The sequence below is a fragment of the Astyanax mexicanus genome, chromosome 2 (genome assembly GCF_023375975.1).
Source record: "Astyanax mexicanus isolate ESR-SI-001 chromosome 2, AstMex3_surface, whole genome shotgun sequence".
Classification (NCBI taxonomy): Eukaryota; Metazoa; Chordata; class Actinopteri; order Characiformes; family Acestrorhamphidae; genus Astyanax; species Astyanax mexicanus.
The window spans coordinates 66,090,697-66,117,341 of record NC_064409.1 but is presented as its reverse complement, the minus strand read 5'-3'; the positions used below and the strand labels follow the sequence as shown (position 1 = coordinate 66,117,341).

Sequence of the window (26,645 nt, the reverse complement as noted above, 5' to 3'; positions counted from 1 at the left end):
TATATCTCTCTTATTCACTCTCGCATCCACACCTTTCTTTCTTCATCTTTCTATCTCTAATTATCCTTCCCTCTTTTCTCCTCCTCTATTCTCTTTCAATCTCATTCTCTCTGTTAGTTTCCCTTTCCATTCTGTCTTCATCCAATATTTCCAGCTTTTTTTATCACTCCCCCTATCTCTTTCCATGTGTCTTTCTCTCCTTCTCACTCTTTCCACCTCTATCTTTTTTATCTATTCTTTCCTTTCAACGTATCTCTGTATCTTTATTTCCCTATTTATCTTTCCCATTCTTATTCTCTTTTTCAGTTTTTTTCTCTTTAGTTCTCTCCCCCCACAACTTTCCCTCATCTTACTCTTTGTACCTATTTTCTATTTTCCATCTATTTCCTTGGTTTTTCTCTCCCTCTTCTTGAAAAATACCCACTCTCCCACTGTCTTTCTCTTTTACTCTTTCCATTTCTCTGTTTTTTTTTCTTTTTATTGATTTATTTATTTGTTTATTGATTGATTTATTTATTTATTGATTTATTTATCTGCCACCATCCTCTCAGTTCTTCCATCTCTCCCAAACTTTTTAATTCCTCTTTCTATATCCCTCTTTATCTTACCCTACTCCTCAAATGTCCCCCTCTCTCTTCATTCCTATTGTCATTCTCACTTTCTCCTTCCACTTTTCTCTCTCTCTACTTCTATGTATATTTACTCTTTACCTCACTATGTGTTTTTCTCAGACCTCTTTTTATTTTTTATTTATTTTTTTCTAGCTCCATTTCTTTTTCTCTCTTCTTCTATTACCTGTATCTCTGTTTGTCTTTCACTGCTTTTTCTTTTTCCGTTTTCTCTCTTTCCATCTCCCTTCTCTCCCTTTTTTCACTCTCTTTCCTGATATATATAAGTGTAGTTCCAGATTTCTCCTGGATGCTCCTCAGTCAGCATGTGTATATGTTCAGTTCCATCAGCAGCTCACCTGATTTACCATTTCATACACGCTATTTCTTTCTCTTTCTTCTGTCTTTGTGTGTTACAGATTCTTTCCCTCCTGTATTTCCCTGGTCTTCTACTTGCTGCTATACTGTCCTCATCTCCATCTCTCTATCTCTCTCTGATACACTCTCTTATTTTATTTCTGACACTCTCTCTCTCTCTCTCTCTCTCTCTCTCTCTCTTTTTGAGACACACACTCCCTCCCTCTCACTTTCTCCCTCTTTCTATCTCTTTCACTTGTAATTGCTCCCCTGACAAATCTTTTCCCTGCTGCCATCTTTTGCTTCCTCCATCCACTCTACCCCTTATCCCCCTCTCTCTCTCTCTCTCTCGCTCTCTATGGCTCTCTCTCTCTCTCTGGTCTTCTTGTTAGCATGTTTGACGTTGATCTGGGGGTGTCTCCTGGTGAACAGTGGTGTTTGAACTCGTCAGTGTGAGCGTGGTTATTTCAGCAGTGATTTCTCAATTACTGCATCTGACCACTCAGCTCCAGCTTCAGCCCATCATCCCCTATCCCCCCCTATCTCTGCTCATCTCCCCCGGCCGGCTCTGTGCTGACAGGTGTCAGTGTGTGGATGGATAGACTGCTCTCTGTGTGAGTCAGTGGGTGACAGTGTGTGTGTGTGTGTGTGTGCTGTGCCATCCTTCATGCATTTGGTCCCTCCAGCAATCTTCTACAATCCGGTCCATATATTCCTCCCTCTCTGTCTCGCTCCATTCCTCTCCTTCTCTCTTTCACTCACTTATACACACACCCACACACACACACACACACACACTCGGGCCCAAGGGAGATCATTATCACCTCTACCTGCCCCCACCACACACAAACACTTGAGACATGTCTGTCACACTCGGCCGTCAAAACAAAGCCAGAGATCACAGTGAGACACCAGTCTGCACTGAACCACACACACACACACACACATCAGCATACAAAAAAAACACAACAAAATTAGTAATATTACTAGTAATATTATCTCTTCCACATCTACTGTTCTCACAACTGCAACTGCAAACTTTGAGTCATTCTTATATGAACGAATAATAAGTCTGAAACCTATAGCTGTTTGTGTGTGTGTGTGTGTGTGTGTGCGCGTGTGTGTGCGCACATAAGACCCACTCCAATCAACACCTCTCTTGCCTCAGATCAGCGGTGTCGTTTCCTTTTCAGAAGAGTACAGGACGCTTTGGACTTCACAAATCCCACACTGCCCTCTACTGCTCACACTGAAATCCCTGCCATCCCTTCCTTCCTCCCTCCTTTTCATTCCCATGGGAGGATCACACTGACTGACACCATTTAAGGACCTGTTATCTGTCTGAAGGTTGATGAATCATCAAATAATAGATTTTTAGATCAGATGTGGCTCAGATCTTGACGGTTCACATTCACAAATGTAAGTGACCTGTATTTGTGTATGATGCGAACGAATTTGTCCAATAAAAAAACCCCTCATATTTGAGAGACGTCTTGTAGCTTTATAAAGGGAAATGGATGCGTTAGCAGCTCATACAATACAGGCAAAAAGTTTGGACACACTCATTCAATGCGTTTTCTTTTTTTTTATGACTATTTACACTGTAGATTCTCACTGAAGGCATTAAAACTATGAATGAACACGTAGAGTTTTATGTACTTAACAAAAAATGAGCTGGCCTCCACAGTCACCGGACCTGAACCCAATCCAGATGGCTTGGGGTGAGCTGGACCGCAGAGTGAAGGCAAAGAAGACCAACAAGTGCTACTAAACACCTCTGGGAACTCCTTCAAGACTGTTGGAAAACTATTTCAGGTGACTACATGTTTTCAGTTATTTCACCTTTTTTTGTTAAGTATATAATTTTACATGTGTTCATTCATAGTTTTGATGACTTCAGTGAGAATCTACAATGTAAATAGTCATGAAAATAAAGAAAACGCATTGAAAAAGAGAAGGTGTGTCCAAACTTTTGGTCCGTACTGTATGTGCAGCATCTTTTGCTGGAGTGAAGAGCAATCAGCTCGTCTGAAGAACATGTGTAAAGCAAAATGAAACATGAATTCCAATTTGACCGTTCACATTCATGTCTCATGTCCATGGATTGTATACATATACGATTTAGGACCACATATGAAAGTGACTCAAATCTGATTAGAAACAAATAGATTTGGCACGTTCACACAGCCATGAAAAAATCAGATTTGAGTCACTTCAGCCTGGTAATGTGAACGTAGCCTTAGATGGTCCTTCCTGTTGTCAAACACTTTTTGAAGAACAATTTTATCAGGCAAGTTCTTTGTCACATTCTATACAAAACCATGTATTTTACTAAAGAACCCTTTAGGAACCCCCTTTTCATACTTTAAGGAGAATTTGAAATATGTATTATCAATATACTGAGAGCTAATCTTTGACGTTCATCCATTTGGTATATTTTAACTATTCAATGTAATCAAGTAATCACGTATAGTCAATCATTTGCAACACCCCAAATTACTCTTGGTTTAACTTACAAACAACTCAAACACTTTGCAAATGTTACTACCTCAGGGGACAGCTCATGGAAAGGTGACATGAATTACTGGAGGAAGAGTGAGGCCTGGTAGAGGGTGATAGATGGATGGAAGATTCCATTTCTGAAGTTGTGGGAGTATTTAACATTCATCAGTGAAAACACACGTGTGTGTCATGTGTGTACCTGGATTAAATTATAGAAGACATTACTGCCCACAGTGGACAGTGCAGTGGATTGTACTTATTGTGACCAGCGGAATCTGGCAAGAATTATCAGTGCAGCATTCTTAAACTTCTATAAGACATGGCGAAAGTCATGGAACATGATACTTGTACCTGTCTCATAACTTTTGGCATGTCAGTGTTGACAAACCCAAAGAACCATTCCATTATTATTAAACCCCAAGCCAAAACTACAGCAGGTTCCTAACCAATAATGTCTGTAAAGAACTCTTTCTTAAGAATAGAAAAATAGTTATCATCATACACTGACAGCTTACCACTTATTGACAGCACACACTAATAATTTTTTGCCATTCATCCAGATGGTGCATTGTAATTATTCAGTGTCATTGAGTAATCACGTTTATTCAGTAAACTCTGCCAGCCCCCCCAACCCTTTAGAAGGTTCTTCAAATGTTTTCAAAACGGTGCCATTCACCCAGATGGTAGATTTTAATTATTATTTTTGTAATCAAATAATTGCATAATTCATAACAGCCCTTCACCCTTAAAAAGCAGTTCTTCAAGTACAGGCAATGGCTGCAAATAATCATTTTTTAAATGCTTCTGTGGTTCTTTTTTGGGGGGTTTTGTCTTCTCTATGCGGAAGAACCTTCTTGTTTATGGTTCTTAATATGCCAAAGTGTCATTACACGATTCATGACCTGAGGAATAACGCCAGTCATTTTGCACAGAAAGCCCAGATGTTACATGTAATAAGTAATATGCATAATATGCTATGTAATATGAGTAATATGCTATAGTATGTAATATTCCTGTGGTGTTATAGGGTTAGGAATTATTTACAAGCCCCGAAAAGGGTTTTTAACATAGTTAATTGTTGCACAGAACAAATAAAAAAAATGCTTAAAAGGAAGTTTAAGAAGTGATTGTGGGTAACTGACGTTTCCTTTTTACTGCAAGCTCAAAAACACGTTTTTTCATTTCTCCTGTGATTTTTGTCATGGATGAAACTGAAACTTCACATGAAGCATTGCTCTCTAGGGCTCTAAGAGTTAATAACTATACAAAGCCTTTTTTGATATGGCTAACTGCTGCATGGCTATTGGCTGTATTATCTGATCTTTTTTAACTCATCACCAATTATAAGACCATTTTAATGCAGGAACAGCATGAAATCTTGTAATTCTGGAATGTCAAAGCTGGTTGAGATTTGCTTCTGCTGCACTCTGCTTTGCTCTGTCCCCTCTGGTGTCCTGCTGAAACCCAACAGCAGCAAGACATAAAACTCTACGAGCCCCCAAACCCTGCTCACATCTGCCAGAGACAGATGTTTTACACCCTCACAGCCAGTCGTTCCCCCTCATTGTGCACTACCCAGAGGGCGATACAAACTAGACTTGACCATTTCTGATTAAATTATAGCGTCGCCTGCTGCCTGGAATGCAATCGATTGATTGAATCTGCTCCCTGACTCGGTGTGTCCAGAGAAGCCCGTCAGAAAAATAAAAAGCCTCGAGAGAGCTGAAGCAAAGCAGCTAAAATCAATGGCTCCTCTCACGCTTCTCTTTCACAGATTGAAGACTTCGCCGCCGCTTCCCGCGCTTTCCAGCCGGCCGTCGAAAAGGCCGTTAACTAAACGCGCTGGAGCGCAGCCATGGCAACGCGCGTGCGGCAGGGTTTGCCGGGCTGTTTTTTGGCGGTTGGCTGATCTGAGCGAGTGATATGGCTGGCAGAGGCAGACTTTAATCAGCGCTCTAATTTCACCTTGCGAAAGAACAAAGCTGCCGGCGACTAGACAGAGGCGTAATTAGGACTAAACGCTCTGCTGCCAAATGGAGCCTGCTGATCATTTCCAAAGAAACACTTGAACCCAACAAGCTGCTGCAGCGTTAGAGTAGAACCAGCATGCGGAGACTTAGCGTTCCGTCTCAACACTCTAATCCACCTCTGAAGGAGCTGGAGAGAATGTTTCAGTGTAAGACCCTCAAGTTTATGAGATTCTTTCAAAAATTGATTTGTTAGGGGCTCAGAGTGTCTACTCCAGTGGACTGAGATGCTGTCACTATGATCAGGAGATCGCTGGTTTGAATCCCAGTCATGCACCTTGCCAGCTTTCCATGTTCCCTGGAATTTAGTTTTGTTAATTTTGAATGGTTGACAGATTGGTTTGGCGGTTGCAGTAGCAATTAAATTAACAGCTGTTAAAGAGGGAAGAATTTGGGCTTCTGAAAATTTTGGACAAGTTTAAGAAAACTGTGTCATCTGTCGGCCCTCCAATTCCACCCTGTCTTGCCCAACAGCGCTCAGCCTCACCAGAGTTCTGATGACTGGCACCTGCCCTGCTCACCTGAGTTCTCTTTACCCTGACATTCTCTTTAAATGAGCCTCAAGATGTAGACTCGTTGCAAAGTCTTAGTATTTCATTCATTTGACCTCTTATTCCAATTATTTTTTTGTATTCCGACCTTTGCTTAGCGTACTGACCTTGTCTTTTGTCTCAGACTTTGATTGCTGTGTTTGCCAGTGATTTGACCCCTTGCCTGGACTTCCTTGGACTGTTTTAGTTGTAAATAAATAAATATCTGCCTACAGCTGCATCCAGCTTTATTCCCCCTTTGTGGTGACAGTCACATTTCTTTAAAATGACTTATCATAGTGCATCCTCACAACCAGCCTGTGAAAAATAAAGTTTAATGTGGCTTCCAGCTTTAATTGAGATTTTAAATGTGTTACACTCAAGAGTTTGTTTTAAATAATTGCTTAGAAGGGAATCTTGTATGGGAAAAAAATGGGTTATTGTCAGTGTTGGGCACGTTACTTTGAAAAAGTAATTAGTTATAGTTACTCGTTACTTCTCCAAAAAAGTAACTGAGTTACTAACGGAGTTACTCCACTATAAAAGTAATTAGTTACCAGTAAAAGTAACTATCGCGTTACTTTTTATTATTCGCCCGTCAAAAAAAGGAAATCAATTATGCATTTACTATTATTATTAGAAAAATAACAAAAAATAACAAACGAAAATAAACCCAAAATGTTGACAAAAATATAATCTAACGAATTTCAAAAAAATAAAATGAAATTCTCCACACAACCAAAGAAAATTACTAAAACTTGTAATACTGAAAAAAGCGGAAAAACGCGTCTGGGGATGAAATTTAACAAACCAAGCCACACTCAAAAGAAATATGTATATATAAAACAAAATAATGGACAAAAACAACAATTTAATGCCCGTTAAAATGGTATTAATATAACAGCTTCACCAAAAGAGAATAGAGCTTAGATCGTGCCCAAAAAATCCGACCCAGCCGGAGCCCGTGCACATTCTGCCCAAGCCCGAACCATAAACTGTCATTATGAGCCTGACCCGATCCGCCCCATAAACTGTCTGTTTTCGGGCTGATTGAATGAGCGAAATATAATCAGAATTATGTTAATTAACACTGTAACATAGAAGCATAGAACTATTATTTAATTTAAATGATTTTTAAGAACAGCTAAACACAGTGCTGCAAGTCAAACGCGGAGGCGTTCACGTGCGCCCAGAGCTACGTGATTACATTTTTCATTTTTATTATAGTTTAATTTTATTTTGTTTTTATTTTTTCTGTTCATTTTAGGGTGGGCTTGCTAGCGCGGGCGCTTTACACAAGAACTAACGGACCACGAGTGCCGCGCGCTCCGCACAACAACTCCCGCTGTACAACTCCGCTGTACAACAGCGCTTATAAATAAATTAAACACAAAAATGAGGGTATTCTATCAGTAATTTCAGTTCGTTTTAGTTAGTTTTATAAACACAAAATACAGTTCGAGATAGTTATGTTTTTCCTTTTAATTACCGTTTTTATTAGATTCAGTTAACACAAATGTTTTTCACTTTCAATTTTCGCTATTTCGTTCGCTTTAGTGAACAATAATAATTGGTTACTTAGCAACATTGTGATTATCACACCAGAGCTTTATATAAAATAAAAATTTGCCTGATTTCGGGTCGGTCCTCAGGTCAGGTGGGATTCGGGCAGAGAATCCGGAACTTGGGTTGTCCACGGCAATCACTGAATTGATTAGAGCACGCAAATCGTCACAATTGTGCCGCACTTCACCACGCCAAACCACAGGCACAGCGGCCAGAAGCTCAAGTTCACCGGACAGAGGAGGGGTTAACCAGGGCAAAGCGAAATAAAAAAAAAAGTTCATAGAGCTGCTAAAGTAACGTGCAGTAACGGGGTGTCGGAAATGGTAACGGCGTTATAGTTACAGTCATAGTAATTAGTTAGATTACTCGTTACTGAAAAAAAGTAACGGCGTTAGTAACGCCGTTAGTTTTAACGCCGTTACTCCCAACACTGGTTATTGTAGACAGATTTGTTTTATTAGCACTGTTTTATGACCACTGAGTGGTCCAGCAGACTAAGCCTCTGTCAATATGCTGCTTGCCATCAGCAGCCAGAGTCTGAGAGAGAAAGAGAGAGAGACTTGACTTTCTGCACTCTTAATGAATAAAACATTTATATTAGTTAATATTAATATTTCAAAGGAAATATGATTAATGCATAGCGAATAACTGAATAGTATAGTGGTTACTAAATAATTCATAGAGCATTCTACATTCTCTATATTAGATACTAACAAATAAGCCTAAAGAACTGAATAATTTACGGCAGTTTCTGATTCAGTTAATACATCCTAATATACACAAATTCATTCACAGTAGTTTCGGAATGTGTTAAAGGTGTTAAAATATAAACTTTAAAAATAGGCATAGGGATTAAGAGGCTATGCATGAACTAATGAGTCTGAGCTCTAGGTCCTGACCTTCCCCTTCTTCACTACTGTTTCTTTCATGCTCTAAAAGAAAAGGGAGGAGTTAAAGAGAGAAGAAGAGGAAGAAGATGAACAGAGAGAGCAGCAGTAATTGGGAAAATGGTACAGCTGTTGACAGCTGAGGAACTAAGCCAGTAGTTCCCAACCCTGTACATTACAGTCAGTGCAGTTCAGTTACCAGTACTTGCTCACTTCCTATGAGGCAGCAAGACCACAGATCCCAGTTTAAGTGCTGGTAGCACTGGTACTCTGCTGGATTCAGGCAGCACAGCTCAGTTTCAACATCCGTCGCCATGATTTCTGCTTGCTGTTCACTCTCACATGATGCAATTCTGCAGTCTAAGCCAGAGTGTGTTGGGTTGGCAGGAGATGCGTTTGCCTGCCCATGCGTGTAAATAGACTGGGAATCGTGCCCATAAATCACAACAGTCACATGTGCCGAGCTGATACTGGAAATCACTCAGGGTTGTCTCTCCTCCCAACACACCTGCTGCAACTAATTCCTTAATTAGCCACTTTTCCTGAGCTGAACCCAAAGATAAGCAGGATGGAGGTACTCCAGGACCAGACTACCTCAATATTTGCTTGAAAGCACATCCCTAACACAGAGCCACAGAGACTCTTTAGATTAGAAATAAATCAATTAAATTAGAAGATATAAGCATGAACAAAACAGAAAATAAAAAAGAAATAGATCAGTAGAACAAAGCAGTAAGTTAACATAACAACTTTCTCCCTCTGTCCCTGTCTCTGAGTCCATGTACTACATTTCCCAGAATGCCTCACAGCATGACTGACACTAGCACAGATGTTTGCATTACCAAGCAGAGACTTATTGATTATTTGCCCAGTTTCTGCCCAGAATGCTGTTTTGTAATACCAGTATCATTATCTTTGTGTATATTTATGCCTGTTTTCTTTACCTGTGAATTTTCAAAGTATTGCCAACTTTGTTAGTCGCATACTACACGGTTTAATGTTGTGTTTGTTTTCCCAGATTCTTCTCTATGTTTGTGCTATTTGGATTTTTTGCATTTTGTTTTTTGATTCTATCTTTGCCTAGTTAGACTCTTACCTGTCAATTCGCACATTTTGGCCGGGAAACTACCGTATTTTACCCCTCTTTCCCACCGTCCTCCCGTATTAGTATTTTCTTGCAAATTGCCCATATTATATTATAATAATATATATATATATATATATATTTTTTCGGTTTTCTTTAGAGAGGGTAGATCTTCTTTTTTTGGTCTACTGCATGAACTGCATGAACCGAACTTTAAAGTTAAAATGTGGTTGAAGTAATGTCTGTTGTTGTTTCAACATTAAAACAATGTTGAAACATCATTTAATGATCAATGGTTGTGCAAACGATGAAATTTTAACATTGAATCAACATAATGTCCTCAACCTTCTGCCTTTTGAATCAGCATTTTACATTTCATCACCATTCAGTTTTAAAAATCGGTTGAATGGAGGGATGAAAAAGTTGTTTTTTAATTTGTTTTTAATTTGGCATCAATTCTTCACCATACTTGGGGGTATGTCCATGTTCTATTTGTATTACTGTTTTAGTGTTTTTGAGATCAGATGTTGAATCAGATTGGTAGTGGTGGGTAACATTCTTTATACTCAGCTTTACTACAGTGATGTAAGTTTATTGTTAACACTCTGTTAAACATAGGATTTTCTATTTTTAGCTAATTGTAGTAATTAAAGCTTTCTGTTTGTAGTTGTAGAGTTTCTACTTCTCAGAGCTGTATATTCCCATTTTTTTCCTATTCCATACAAGTTTAAGCATCTTGAATGTGAGCTACGGTTTATTAAAGGTTGAAATTCACTTTTTTAAATTAACACACAATCCAGTGTTGATTTAACCAAAACAACACATTGATTCAATGGTGAAATGCCAGCTGGCATGCACAGTTGCTAAATTTGCTAAAGGAAGTTGTTTCTGTTTGCTAGACTAGAGGAAAAAAATATGTGTCCAGATATTCTTAAAACTAGCACAGACCACATCCAGTGCTGTGCACAAAGAAGGCAATTAGCTGTGCTTATCTAAAGAGCTGGTTGCTCAGTGGGACCAGGTGCAGGACTGCTCTGTTATTTTACAATCAACTGGAATGAAGTTGAAGGATTGTTGGAGTGGACGTCAAACAGAGCCTCAGATCCATTTGCAGAGTGATTTGAGAAAGATTACGACCGAGCGATTCTCGGCTATCTCTGAAAAATCTGCAGAGAGAATATCAATAAGTCTTATTGCAGTGCAGAGCAGCGTTCTTCAATAAGGGACGACGGACATTAGAGAAAGAGAGAAGAGAGAGAGAGAGAGAGAGCAAGGTAAAGCATTTTAAACGTCTGTCTGACAGCGCCTTTGACGCAGGTTTGGTGACAGCAGGACCTTAAAATGACAGATTACATGCAGCACAGCACAAATGTCAGTGGATGTTAATATTTATATGTGTGTGCTGTGTAGGGTAACGGTGACATTTAGCAATGGCTAGCATTATGGAATAATGTATTTGTGTGTAAGTACAGTAATAAAGGATATATGAGTGTATATATGTGTGCGTGTGTGTGCGTGTGTGTGGATGTACACGTGTATGTATAAAAAAAGACACTTCTCTTACGTTGTGAAGGCGGGGTTGTACTTGGCCCCCAGGTAGTACGAGTACAGGTTGAACATGCCGATCATGAAGGCCACAAAGACCATGATAAAGATGACCATGAACTTGAAGATGTCTTTGACGGTGCGACCCAGTGAGATCTGCAGCGGCCCAAAGCTCTCATTGGCTGGGAGGATGTACGCGATGCGGGAGAAACTCAGGACCACCGCAATGGCATACAGACCCTCGGAGATGATCTGAGGATCCGACGGCCTCCACTTATTCCTGGCTGAGAGAGACAGAGAACATGAAAAATGATTATAATAAGCCATAGAACAGAACAAATACACTTGGGATTTGTAAATGATTACAGGTGTAGTCTACAGTAACTAGATACTGGGTCTGATGCCACAACAGGGTGCAAAAGTGCTTCCCCTACTGCCCTATCAAAAGTCTCTCAGAGGTAGTGTTCTTCTTGGTGAGAGATCCTGGTAAGATAGACATGTCTCTACGACACACCTGAAGACATTTTGCTCAGGTGGCATACTTTATTGGGCGTGCATCACTGGAAAGACAGAAGCAGAATGGTCTTTTTGACTAATTGATCATGTTACAGAGTGCAGAGTGTGTTTCTTCATGTGCTCTCTCTCTCTTTTACCTTCTAAGCTCCGTCGATTCTCACTATCTAACAGTCTACAGGTGTGCTTGGCTGAGCTGAACTGAACTGTATTCTGATTGGTTGGATTGAAGTTGGAGGATGGGATAAACTCAAGATGGCTGACTACCTCTGTGCTCCTCCTCCTTTTTCCTATTGTGGCCTGCTCTCCATGTACTTTAAAACTTTTGCAATATTTTACTGGTTCTCTGCAGCGGTATGTAAAATGTTTAAACCTTCTAGTTTGGAAGCTGTTGGTGGTGTAGCCTATTTCTTTTGGGGATTTGTCTATGTTTTTTTTGGTGAGGAGTTAGGTTCTGGTATTATATTTTCTTTTCTTTGTTTTCTGAAGTATGTTAGTTTGGGAAGGAATGCTTTTGTATTATTTTGGACTGAGACCATCCCTGATGTCTTTTTCTTCGTTAATCTCAAAATAAAACAACTGAAACTAGTTTTTTTTTGTGTCTGTGCTTGGTCTGGTGGGTTAAAAGTTTGGGGGGAGACACTTTTTAAGTTGCAGCCTAACCCTAGATGGGCTGTAACAATCCACACATAGGACATCCATTAAACAGCCACCTTAACATTAAAATTCATTTGAAGAAGTGTCGTGAATAAGAAAGCTTGACTGCTATGGAGTAGATCTACATCATCCAGGTTCTGTTTGGAATTGGCCAGTTGTAAAGTTTGAGTAAAACCTTCGTTTTACTGCGTCTCTGCATTAAAAAGTCGGTTACCTCTAGTAGTGAGACAAGGTACACTTATAGCCCTGCAATATATAAAGTAATATTGCATGTTGCATCTTATAGCAATTTTCAGCAGGATAATATTCGCCCACACACAACAAGAGTTTCTCAGAAATGTCGTCACCACAGTGCAGCACTATCTTGGTCCGCCTGGTCAACAAATTAACCATCAATCAAGCTTAAAATGTATATTTTGATATGTTGTATTATAATATTGTAATCACTTACATATGTATATCATAATTACATTCACATATAAGTTTCTCTACTCCTATTTTTTGTCAATAAGTTTAAGTCTACACACACACACATCTCACTTTCTTTTTCCATTTTCTACTTTTTCTTTTAATTTCTCCCTTTATTTCCCTCTCTCTGCTAATCTCTTTCAGCATTCTTGCTCTCTCTCCATCTCTCTCTCTCTTTCTTGCTGCTCTTTTCTTCTCTCTGATGGCGCTCCAGTAGAGCAGTCATGCATGTCATAACCAGAGTACACCAGCAGATAGCAGCATTGATATCATCTCTTGCAAAAGAGCAAACAGCACACTCTGGCGTGGTGTGGAACGTCCGCTCTGATACTGTTCCTTAGGGTTTAATATCTAAACTGTAATCAACATAAATCAACATGATACTGCACTTACTGCCTTATATTGATGGAGAGACTACAGAATCTTAGAATCTTAAATATGTAATAAAACCTTATTAAATAGAGACACTACAGAATATTGGAACCTTAGACATGTAATAGAACCTTAGATAGACAGTTAGGAGATATAATCTTAGAATCTTAGATATGTAATTGAATCTTAGATAGACAGAGAAACTACAGAATCTTAGAATCTTAGACATGTAATAGAACCTTAGAGAGACAAACAGACTACAGAATCGTAGAATCTTAGATATGTAATAGAATCTTAGATAGACAGAGAAACTACAGAATCTTAGAATCTTAGATATGTAATAGAATCTTAGATAGACATAAAGAATCTTAGAATCTTAGATATGTAATAGAATCTTAGATAGACAGAGAAACTACAGAATCTTAGAATCTTAGATATGTAATAGAATCTTAGATAGACAGAAAGAATCTTAGAATCTTAGATATGTAATAGAATCTTAGATAGACAGAAAGAATCTTAGAATCTTAGACATGTAATAGAACCTTAGATAGACAGACAGACTACATAATCTTAGAATCCTAGATATGTAATAGAATCTTAGATAGACAGACCATGGAATCTTCAAATTTTAGATTTGTAATAGAACATAAGACAAAGAGACAACAGAATCTTAGAACCTTAAATATGTAGTAAAACCTAAAACAGACATACAGACTACAGAATCTTAGAATCTTAAATATGTAATAAAACCTTAGATACACAGAGAAACTACAGAATCTTAGAATCTTACACGTTATAGAATCTTAGAACTTATAATATACAGTTCGAACATAGAATCTTTTAATAATAATAGAACCAAAGACAGACAGACAGACCACAGAATCTTAGAATCTAGGATATTTAGCAGAGCATTATATATGGAGTTAGGTCACAAAATCTTAGAATCTTAGGTACGTAATCATAGGTATGTAATGGGAATTTAGATAGACAGACATTATTATAGATATTAGAACTTTACATATTTCATAGAACCTTTGATACACATTTAGAGTAGACAGAACAGATAGAATAGATATAGAACCTCAAATAGACAGTCAGACCATAGAACATTATATAGACATTTAGAATAGACAGAACAGAAAACATAGATAGAGAACATTGACATAGACAGTCAGACCATATAATCTTATATATGTAATAGATTTTAAATCTTAGATATGTAATAGAATCTTAGATAGACAGGCAGACTGTAGAATCCTAGACGTAATCCTAGATGTATAATAGAACCTGTTATTGACACAGTGATGCTTTCAGAGTGCCATTATTGTGAGGTATTGACACTCAAAAATGCCCCTCAGTCAATCATTTGAAAAGGTTGAAATTGGTGGTTTAATCTTAGATAGATAAAAGGATAAAAGGATACCTTTATGCTATGGTTGGATGGACCAAATTATTAGCGTTTATCCATTCTACAAGAACCCATTACTTTTGACTCACGTGAAGAGTCAATTATATGTTAATCCTTTGTCTGAGCTGCCACTGCTACTGATCAAGGTTGTGGAGAACACCATACTATTGTATTGACAGAATATAATCCTTAGCTGTCAATGATTTTACAGATGCTGTTAGAATTCTTGTGCATTGTCCTAAATCAGTAGTAATCTTAAATAAGGAACGATATAGAAATAACTATTGTTGCTTCTTTATAGTACGCTGACTACTGCAGGGAGTCAGAAAGGCACAGAGATGCATTTGATAGACAGCATAGAGCTAAGAGGAGGATTGTGAAATACAGAAGCACTGTGGCTATACTGTGCTGTGCTGATAACGAGAGCATTTCCAATCAGTCACTGGCTGCAATTTTGAAATCTGTACAGCCTGAGCTGTGTGTACTGTACACAGACGTCATTCTGTCATTATATAGACAATCCGCTGTCTGCTGTAAATTACTCACCATATGTGAAGTAGGCGACATCGGCAGGCAGGGAGGCATTGCTGATGTCGTGATTGGGGACATGGAGGTCTATGTAAAGCTGCGCCTTCGATGCTTTCAAAAAGGCCATGAGGCGAGCCGTGAATGATGCTACAAAAATGGACAACATGCCAAAGTCCAGAACATTCCAGAGGTGCATCACATACTCTCGCGGACCATCAGTCCAAATCTCCTTACACTCAGACCAGATCATACCTGAGAAAAAAAGAGAGAAATATATATATACATGCAGCTCTGGAAAATAAATAAAAGACCACTTAAAATGATGGGTTTCTTTGATTTTCTCAATTGAAAACTTCTGGAATATAATCAAGAGGAAGATGGATGATCACAAACCATCAAACCAAGCTGAACTGCTTGAAATTGTGCACCAGGACTAAAGACATAAAGTTATCTAAAAGCAGTGTGTAAGACTGGTGGAGGAGAACATGCCAAGATGCACAAAAACGGTGATTAAAAACCAGGCTTATTCCACCAAATATTGATTTCTGAACTCTTAAATGAATATGAACTTGTTTTTTTTTTTTTTTTGCATTATTTAACGTCTGAAAGTTTTGCATCTTTTTTGTTATTTTAGTCATTTCTCATATTCAGCAAATAAATGCTCTAAATGACAATTTATTATTTAGAATTTGGGAGAAATGTCTGTAGTTTATAGAATAAAACAACAATGTTTATTTTACTCAAACACATACCTATAAATAGCAAAATCAGAGAAACTGATTCAGAAACTGAAGTGGACTATTTTTTTCCAGAGCTGTACATTGTGGGATAATTGTGGGAAAAAAGTAGGAAAAAATATAATGTAATAGTAGAATGTAAATTGATTATGACCTGTTACTTCAGTGGACAAGTTGGGAACATTCATACGTGTATTAAGTATTGAGTTGTGAGGTGTTATCTGGTGAGCGAGCTTGAACACTGGCCAGCATGCTCATGGCAAGGTAATGTTAATTATCAGAATTTGAGCAAGGCCTGAAAGTGGGTGCCAGAATTCTCTATCCACAATGTCATGTGTATATTGGAAATACATTATAAAAGGCATTACCACCTGCAGTGGACAGTGCAGTGGTAGTCTTTCTAGAATTGTCCAGATGAGCAACCACACCACAACTGCAGAAATCACATCCACATTTAATGCAGGTGTCAGAGAGGGAGCAGCAAGGATACAAGGAGAGCGGAGATAAGAAGCACTTGCGAGTATTTATTGATTAACACACAAACAAACCAAAAACAAAAGAAACAGGAAAACACTACTAGGAAAACAACAGTACATGAACACATTGAAAAACAAAGGAAACACGTAACCTGACTGACTGTAGGACCTAGAACCACAGACAAAGGATACTGAAACAAGGGAGAGTATATATATACACACAGACGGGGAAAAGAAACAGGAAACACCTGGGTCCGAGTAACAAGGGGGAGGAGCTACAAATAAAAGTTAAGCACAGTAAAGCCAGGGGTGGAGACACGGAATACAAACAGGGCAGATGCAGTGGAGGTTAATTTAAACAAATATGAGAGCAGTTAAAACACACAGAGTCCTTTAGCTTCTACAAGACATGGCAAACGTCATGTGACATGATACTAAAGGCCTCTTAGGAAGCCTTATCCTGCGGCATTGTTGGTAGCGACCTTGTTAGCATCTTTCATTACAACTGTGTGTGTGTGTCTGTGTGTGTGGATAGAAACCTAGACTATGCTGCTCTTCATTAAACAGACCTGCCACCTGTAAACACACACACACACACAAATGGTCTCTAATGCTGCAAATGGCTTATTGAAATGTATCTCTAATCACAGTCATCTCTGCTGCAATTATGGTGGCAGGCAGAAAATGTGCTGGAATGAGAATCAGTCCCACACGTTCACACACACACAAAACAGAGCTCATATTCTCTCAGAGATTGCTTTACTAAGAATGGAATAGTGTCATTATGAGCAAATACAAACACACACATACACACACAAACACAATAACAGGACAAAATTGGGCGAGGCACAAAGAAAGAGAGATAGAAGAGAGGTTAGATCACAGAGGCGATGAAAAGTGAGAAAGGCCCAGAACTCTTTCATCTCTCCTGTGCATTCTATCTCTCAGCTGTTCTCAGAGAACATCTTTCTCTGAAGTGTTGTTCAAATGTGTTTTCTAAGCATTCACATCTGTCAATCAGGTGTGGAATTGATTAAGACCTCATTGATCTTGTTTCTGTCAGGGGGTGAGCAGAGCTGGCAGATAATCAGTTAGCTTATAAGATCAAGCTGATTCTGTAGATTTGATCTGATTAGATCTGATAAATAAAAGCCTTGAGTTGACCGTTGATGTCTCTGTGATGTCTTAAGAATTCTCTGTGCTCAGATCAAAACTCATGAGGCCTCATCATGAGGATGACACTTGATATATAGTTATATTTTAAAAATGACAGCAGTAGGATGAAGCCATGCTTTATAATATGTATAATTCTCATAGGCTAGGCTAGTCATAACACTTTAAGTGGAATCCAAACATCGTGAGAGAAATGGGTTCTATTAGGGGTAAAAAACAGACTAAAATGAAAGTAATTGCACCATACACTGATATGTAAAATTTATTTTGTGTCCCATGACTTTTGCCATGTTCAATGGAAGCTAAAGGATGAGCTGTTGGATCTGTTTCTGTTGCCTCCTTCATTGAATGGGAATATAATTTCTGCCAGTCTGTTTGCATGAACAATTTTAGCTAGAAACCGACGGTCACGATCACTATCACTATCACCCACTGCGCTGTCTACTGTGAATGGTAATGCCTTCTATGATGTATACCCTGTTTACACCTGATACCATGGATCATGGAATGTTAAATACCTGCACAACTTTATAAAAGAAAAACATCTATCTACAGCTCTGAAAAAATAAAAAAATAAGTGCTCGAATTCTAGCACCAGGAGTGGTGTAAAGTTATCCAAAAGCACTGTGTAAGACTGGTGGAGGAGAACATGCCAAGATGCATGAAAACTTTGATTTGAAACCAGGGTTACTCCACCAAATATTGATTTCTGAACTCTAAACTTTATGAATATGAACTTGTTTTCTTTGCATTATTTGAGGTCTGAAAGCTCTGCTTCTTTTTGTTATTTCAGCCATTTCTCATTTTAGGCAAATAAATGCTCTAAATGACAGTATGTTTATTTTGAATTTGGGAGAAATGTTGTCTGTAGTTTATAGAATAAAACAACAATGTTCATTTTACTCAAACATATACATATAAATGTCAAAATCAGAGAAACTGATTGGGAAACTGAAGTGCTCTCTTTTTGTTCCCCAGAGCTTTATCTGGCACCGACGATTAAGCTTTACTCCAACTCACTCACAAGATAACACCTCACAACTTATACAGGAGTGGGCATTCCCAAGCCACCCAATGAGGTAACACTTTATGATCAATCATTTGTATAGGTTTTAAAATGTTTGAAAAGTTGTACATAGGTTGTAATATTTGTGGATAGGTTTTTAGTACCAGACAAATGAGACATATGCGACAAGTTGAGATATAAGGATATGTCTGTAGTAATATTAATAATTAATAAATGGGGCATCCTGCCTCAGTTACAGCAATAAACAGAACTTTGATATCAAACAGTTAAGGATAGTATTCACAGCACAATTCCACATTGTCTGTCAGCATGCATCAGGTCTTACCCAGCACCCATTTCATGATGAGGAGCTCCGTCCAGGAAAACTGGGTGGTCTTCACTCGGAACACCTGGCGAGGGTGGTCCGTGATGGTCTCGTTGGGAAGGTTCTTCACACCCTCAAAGCGGTCAGAGGCATTCAGGACCAGCAGCCCCAGAAACAGGGTGAAGGAGACGGCATGAGCCACAAACTTCATGAAGGGGCTCCTCAGAATCTGACCCAGCTGAAGGAGAGGGAAGAGATAAAGAGCAGTGAACAGAACTAAATATATAGACAAGAAAAAAGAACAATAGATGGATGGATGATGATGGATGATTAATTAGTGATGGCTGGATGGATGTGTAATGCCTGCATGATTGATTTATTGACTGGTTAAAGGATGACGGAATGGATGAATGGATGAGTAGTGGATGCAAGGAACGGTTATGCATGAATGAATGGAGAAATGGACGGTGTACAGATCGATGGATAGGTAATGTATGGATGGTTGGATGGATGGATGGATGGATGGATGGATGAATGGATGGGTAGTGAATGCAAAAAATGGTTATGCATGAATGAATGGAGAAATGGACAATGTACAGATCGATGGATAGGTAATGCATGGATGGTTGGATTGATGGATGCATGGTAGATAGTGGATAAATGAAGGGATGGATGAGTAGTGAATGCAAGGAACAGTTATGCATGAATGAATGGAGAAATGGACAGTGTACAGATGGATGGCTGGATGGATGGATGGATGGATGCAAGGAACGGTTATGCATGAATGAATGGAGAAATGGACGGTGTAAAGATCGATGGATAGGTGATGCTTGGATGAATGGATGGATGGATGGATGGGTGGTGCAAGGAAAAGGCATGCATGAATAAATGGAGAGACAGAGGATATATTAATTGATGGATTGGGAATGCATGAATGGATGAATACAAGGAACAGTTATGCCTGAAAAAATGAACGAAAAAATGGATGGTGTATGCATCGAAGGGTAGGTAATGCAAGGATGGTTGAATGGATGGATGGGTAGTGAATGCAAGGAACAGTTATACATGAATTAATGGAGAGATGGATGATATATGGATTGATGGATAGGTACTGCATGGATAGCTGGATAATGGACGTATAGATGGATAGATAGATGGATATCTAGATGAGTAGTATATGGAAGGAAGGGGTAATTTATGAATACATAGATGTGCATTGCATGGAGGGATGCATGGATGAATAAATGGATGGGAGGACAGATGCATGATTAATTAATGGGTACACTGGCTGATGGATGGATGGATGAATGCATGAATTAACAGGTAGAGGGTTTGATAGGTAATGCATTTTAGATATATGGATGAGTAATGCATAGATGGGTGGCTTAATGTATAATGTGTGAATGTATGGATGATGTACAGATAAATAAGATGTATAGATGGATATATATATATAGTAGGTAATGCATGGATGGATTAATGGATGGATGGATGGACGGTGAGGGGATGATAAAGGTACAGGTGAGGAAGGTGCTCTGTTGTTAAAGAATACAGTTTAATTTTGTGTGTGTGTGTGTGTGTGTGTGTGTGTTCTGTTCTAATACAGCACACACACACTCTGAATCAACGGAGACTGGGTGTAATTCCATATCCGTTCTTGCCTCATTACACTCTACTGATACACCAGGAACACCCAAACACACACACACAAACACACACACGCACACACACACACACACACACAGTAGACAGTATCCACCCACCATACCGGTACAGGAGATCTATAATCTGGTCAGTGCTGATTGCCGCTGGCGTGTAGTTGAGCATTCTTATTCATCTCTATGTGTAAACAAGCCAATCAATAAGATCAGCAATATCTCACCCTCTGTTCTCTCAGCTCCTGCTCTCCACACTGCTTCTGCTGGATGATTACACAATCTACAGACTTTTACAACCATCTCAACAGGTTCCTCACACAGCCCAACAGCAGTGAAGCTTAATTAGACACTACTGCTTCTACTGTTCACCATGTTCACCATGTTTACCACGTTTGCCACACTCTTGCTGCTCCTGTGTCTCTAAAGAACACACTGTCCATGCAATCACTCTGACGTCTGATCTCCTCTATGATGGCGCACTTTTCACTGATCTGTCTGCTCTGCTCTTCCCTCTGAAACACTCTCATCATCATCATACCCCTCCCTTTACTCTCTCCCTCTCTTTCTCCCTTGGTCCCTCTGTCTCTTTTTTAATGGTCTCTGTCAGTTAAAGAAGAAGCTTTAACGAGATGTAATTATAGGCAAACTCTCGTTTAGAGAACACAGAGGACATATACAAACACAGAGCCTCCAAATCCTCACATACCTGTTTATTTTAAAACTGAAATAGCCAGTGTGAACTCGACTTTTTAACGTGCCTCATAAAATATATTTTCTCTTTTCAATAAAATACACATTCCTTAGTCTTAAATTTTCAAACATTTCAGATAAAAAAACATGCACAATTCCGCTTCCAATACAAAACAATATACATTACACAATTTCTGTTTTCTAAAATGATGGGAGTCCCACAGTGGTACACGCTTCATAAAGGACATCTGCAGCCAGACTCTACTGAGACAAAGCCCAGAAATTCTAGAACAATGTGCTTCGGACAGAGGAATCAAAAAGAACTATGCACAATTCGCTACAACAGGATCTGGCAAACTCTCAAAGTAAGTGTGTATGAGGTTTGCCAGAAAGCATCAGCATGGCCCAGCTGAAATATGAGATAAAATTTGTCAAAATTTGTCCAAAACAGTTGGTGTGGAGCCAACCCAACACAGCCTATTGCTCAGCAAATACTGTCCCGACAGTGAAGCATGGTGGTGGCAGCATCATGCTATGGTGATGTTTTCTGTCACTGGGACTGAGAAACATGCTGCTTTAGTCTGCTTAAAAGTACATCTTGGGTTAAACATCACTTTTTTGGCGAGATTGAATGTCACAAAGTTGCTACAATGTTTTACACAGGCCAAATTAAAGTTAAAATCTAAAATCTAGTAAATTTTCTATAATATGTGTTGTAGTTAAGGCTTGTAATTACCATAAATGTTCAAATGTACCTGGTGTTGCTTAATATTTTTGCAACTGTATGTTTTAATGTGACTGTAATCCATGGGAACATTGGAAATATGCATAACATCACATCCTGTGTGTGTATATGTTTTACCTTGCTGCAGGGCACAATCCAGTATGCCATGGCGAGAAATGGCAGCCCCACAGTCACTCCCAGTACAGTCCAGCACTTCACCCCTATAGACTGCTGCCTCAGACCAGACAGATTCTCATACCAGATAGTTAACAGCTGCTGCTGACAGTTAGGATGAGCTACAAACTACAGAGAGAAGAAAGAGAGAGAGGGAGAGAGAGAAAGAGAGAGAGAGAGACAGATTATTTCATTGAGACCACAGTGAGAATGGCACTTATAAAAAGTACAGTAAGGGTAATTGACCTCTAGAGCTCACATTTAAACACAACCACAAATACATATCGATCTCTGCTGACAATTTATGAGTAAGGTCGATCTATGAGACACCGTGTGTATGTGTGTGTGCGTGCGTGTGTGTGTGTGTGTGTGTGTGTGCACTTCAGAGTTAAATGTGTGTGTAATTGGCTCTGCTGGCACCTGCAGAGCACATTATTATTGAATCTACAATATTTCACCAGTAAAAAGGTGAGGAACGCCGCTCTCTCTCTCTCTTTCACACACACACATACACAGTATGAAAGAATAAAGATTGGCCGTTGATCTGTGCTATTACTCTCCTCTCAACATTCCCTCACTGCCTGACTTCAGCTCCAATCTCAGCTCCATTTAGAGATCCCACTCAAACCAGTGCATTGTTCTCTATCTCGTTCTTTCTGTCTTTCACGCTTATTCTTTCTTTCTCTTTAGTTTTTATTTTTTCTTTTCTCTTGCTTACTTGAGTTTTTGCTTTCTGTCTTCTTTCCTTGCTTGCTTTTTATTAATTCTCCTGTGCTTTTTTATTTGCATTGGATCCAAACCTATATTGATTATAAAATGATTCTATTGATGTATAAAACCCTACACATGCCCACTCAGTATCTGAATTCAAGATCTCATTTCTTGTTATTAAGGGTCATGAAGACATAGATCACAGGTAGCTGGATTTATCTATTAGTTCCCAGACTTTAGCAAAGCAAAAAACCTGCAACACTTGCATTTGTTCACTCAGGTTTGTTGACAGTGGAGCGGATGAAGGCCTGTGTTTCAGGGTACCTTTGTGTCTATGTTACCTTCTGGCATGCTCCTTTTACTTGGGCTGTTACAGTCAGATCTCATTCTCTGTACTGTCTCTCATGCATCCAATCAAAACTAGTTTCATCTCTTTAGTTTAGATGGACTCCTATTGTTGCTGTTACAGTTAGTATAACATTTACCCACCACACCTTTGCATCTCTGAACTGTTAGGTCTACAGCCAAGTACAGCTACTAGAGAGCAGTGGCGTGCAGTGAATATTGTGGGTAACTCTTCTGCAACCACCCACCCAGACATTTTAAAAAAGCTTTGATTGGTTAAAACCGCTGTCAGTCAGATAAGAGCCCCATAGCAACTGAAAAACACAGACTAATGCTTTGAATTAGTTGCTGTTTTTTTATTTTAGTTAATTTATAAAATAAATTCTTACACTTACAAAAGCTATGATGTATATTTCCTGAATAAAATGTATGTAATTATTTACATGCATTTATTGTCACCCCTTTAGAAGGGCCTCACTGCAAACCACTGCTAGAGAGCTCCTAAAAATCAGCCAGCCGTCTGGCTAGAATTGTCCATTTAAAACAACAAAAAAAAAAAACATACAAGTGTTTCTTGTGTAAATTCATCATTTCCATCATCCACCTTCAATGCAGGTGACACCACACCCATATCCTGCAGGTAAGCAGTGTTCTATGGCCTCCATGAGACATGGCAAATGATATGGGACACAATACTTGTTACTAGTCCTACTAGTTATGATCCTTTGTGTATTAGTGTCAGTGTCGTAGAACTTTTGACTATATTTAAGAGGTTTGCATCTTTTACAGTATATTTCTGATTTGATAAAAAGCCACCATTTGTCCTTTTTACATTGGACATGGCAAAAGTCATGGGACACACATACAGACAAAGAGAGAGAGATATAAATTTAGTATATCAGTATATAATGACAGTGGCTAGCACAGGAAATGCCCCCTCTCTCTTTTTCTTTAACTCCCATACATTCAATAGAAATCAATAAGGCTTTTAATCACACACACACTCATGACCTCTGTGCCCTGAAAGCTCTACAGTGGCCTTCAAATTCACTGCTGCACGTGTCAGGGGTGTGTTTGTGTACATGATCTGTGTAACTCAGGTACCAGAATGTATGCATGACCTTAAGGTCATCCTAACACTGCACCTGATTGTCAGGGTAACATCTCCCCACTCCGTGTGCTCTGATTGGTGCTGATGATAATGACAGTGTTGCTGGCCACCTTGCCCCTCTTAGTACAGTGCTTAGCATTCACCTCACAGGCTAACACCGATCAGAAGGAAGATCGGTATTAATAATTAACTCTCAGCTGCTGCTGGTTTTTGCAGGAAGTGTATTTGAGTGTGATAGTTTGACATTTATCATAAATGAAAGAGTGGACAGAGGAAGCTAAGGGGATTCCGATTCACCTCCAAAATAGGCCTGATATTTACAGTGTGACTGTGAGAGACAGACAGACTGCAGGTATAAGCACACAGCTATAATTCTCCCAGATGTAAACATTCACTTCAAAATGTCACGACATTGTGTCTTCCGTATTTTACAGACCATAAGGTGCACAGTATTATAAGGCACTCTACACTGTAAAAAATGTTTTTATTTTGTAAATATAATTAAGTTTATTTAAGTACTATCTACAAGAATAATGTAGTACAGTCTAGTTACTTAAACATTTGTACTACTTAGTGTTTCTTTGTAATTGTTTGTCGTCAAATACATTTGTAAATTTTACTTTAAATGCCAAAGTAAATTTTACATTTTTTTTTTTCTCACTGAAACTAAACCTTTTTCCTCACAGATTGCAGTGGGCAGTGAGATTTTCACCACATGTTCAGCAGTTGAAAATACTCTAAATTTATTCTAGAAATTATTGACTATTTGACCATAATTTTTTAAGTGTTTTGTAATTTTAATTTTAATTTTATTTCCATTGTAATATACAAGCAAACTATCCGACGATCTTTTATAGAATATCGTGGTTCGACCATCAAGAAACTACTACTTTGGGACTTTTATGTTGAAACCAATTTAAAGACAGGAAGTTGCATCATTCACCAGTTTGCCAAAAACCCATTTATATACAAGTTTATAACTCTCTCTGATTTATTATTATTATTTTTTTCTGGTCTACTTTCATACATAAGGTGCACCGGATTATAAAGTGCATTTTAAGTGACACTAATAAGCAACAACTGTGTCGTCATGTTTCCCTTCTAAATGGGGGCCCATAAGTAAACAAAACTGTTATTCTTAAAAAAATAGTCAAACAAGCTCTGAATGTTAATCTACACAGATTTCTCTGCTGAAAACTCCTGTTTATATGGGTGAGTAAAGCTCTTCTGTTTACTTACAGTAAGCTTAGATTTCCAGTATTTTAGTGTGGTTAGCAGCAGCGCTAGCCTTGGTTAGCAGCACTAAACTGAAGAAGTGTTCCGGTAAGCCAGGGTGCTATCAGTTAGCGGTCGTTACCACGTAGCTTCTTTTAAAACGGTAAACACCCAGGCTACAGTCTGATATACTTACCTCAACAGCGAGAGAGCTAGCATTTCTGTTAGCGGCTAATGCTATTCTGGTTACATTAAAATTAGTAGTGTTCACTCTCTGCTCTTCTCTGGCCATGGATACATGCAGTAACTTCTCCCTGTAAATAAACACAGCTGGGCTGGACAGTGGGAAATGTGCAGGTGGTCTATCTGCAGTTCTCTGACCTTCTTAACCTCGTATTTGATGCCGAGTTTGACGCGGCTGAGGCAGGGCCGCTGGTGCTCTGAGGGCGGGATCAGGTCAACATCTCCGTTTAGAATGGCTTCTACCTCTTCCGTGTCCCGGCACAGGTCCAGGACCCCCACCACAAAGTCCTTACACTGCATGGACAGCTTACGGTAGTCATTCTGTATAGAGAGAAAGAGAGAAAGAGAGAGAGAGAGAGAAATGTTATTAATATGGCAAATTTGTAAGAGATGGAGCTTTGGTGTGTTCAAAGGCGTAGGAGTGGGTTTGACATTGGGGGGACACATTTGCTAAAATGAATAAATATCCACCCTGTAGAACAACAGTAGTGGAATTACACTTAATCACAAACAAACAAAATACTTTTTTTTCTGTACTTGTATTGACATGTCAATTCTGTTATATTCTGTTAGGTCTTGTGTTTGAATTTGTTCTACTGAAAGCACTTCTCATGATGGTGTCCTATTATTAAAAGAATGTAACTTTTTTAATGTTTTAATAGAGATTTTTGGTAGCAGTAAAAATAAATGTTAGATAATCCAAACCCTCCCAGTCTGTTAGCAGAACAAGACAATTACCTAAAAGTAATTTTTATTGCAGTGTATTGTTATTGTTGTGATTCATTGCTCTCATCATTGACCTTGCATGTAAAGCCGGTGTTGTGCCGAATTCAGCACCCCCGCCAGGAAAAGCACCCCCTCTCAGCAGCGCGTACATACCGTCATCTTGATAAAAGTGGGGACAATTGCTTTAGCTTTAACTTTAATTAGAAACACACTTCAGAAAGGGAATGATTTCATGCAGGGGTGCAAATTGTAGTGCTTTCAAAATAAAAGTTTATTTTA

The 26,645-nt window shown here is 38.8% G+C and overlaps 1 protein-coding gene across 1 annotated transcript in view; it reads right to left on the bottom strand.

The window, feature by feature from the left end:
• The window catches only part of trpc7b (transient receptor potential cation channel, subfamily C, member 7b), a 110,202-nt gene that overhangs the window by 44,405 nt on the left and 39,152 nt on the right, over positions 1–26,645 (bottom strand). Inside the window, exons 3-7 of the mRNA XM_022665722.2 lie at positions 25,779–25,961; positions 21,980–22,144; positions 18,791–19,007; positions 15,071–15,304; positions 11,126–11,390 (exon numbers count right to left, since the gene is read on the bottom strand). Of these exons, the coding sequence (XP_022521443.2) occupies positions 11,126–11,390; positions 15,071–15,304; positions 18,791–19,007; positions 21,980–22,144; positions 25,779–25,961 (1,064 nt within the window). The remainder of the gene's footprint in view (positions 1–11,125; positions 11,391–15,070; positions 15,305–18,790; positions 19,008–21,979; positions 22,145–25,778; positions 25,962–26,645) is intronic.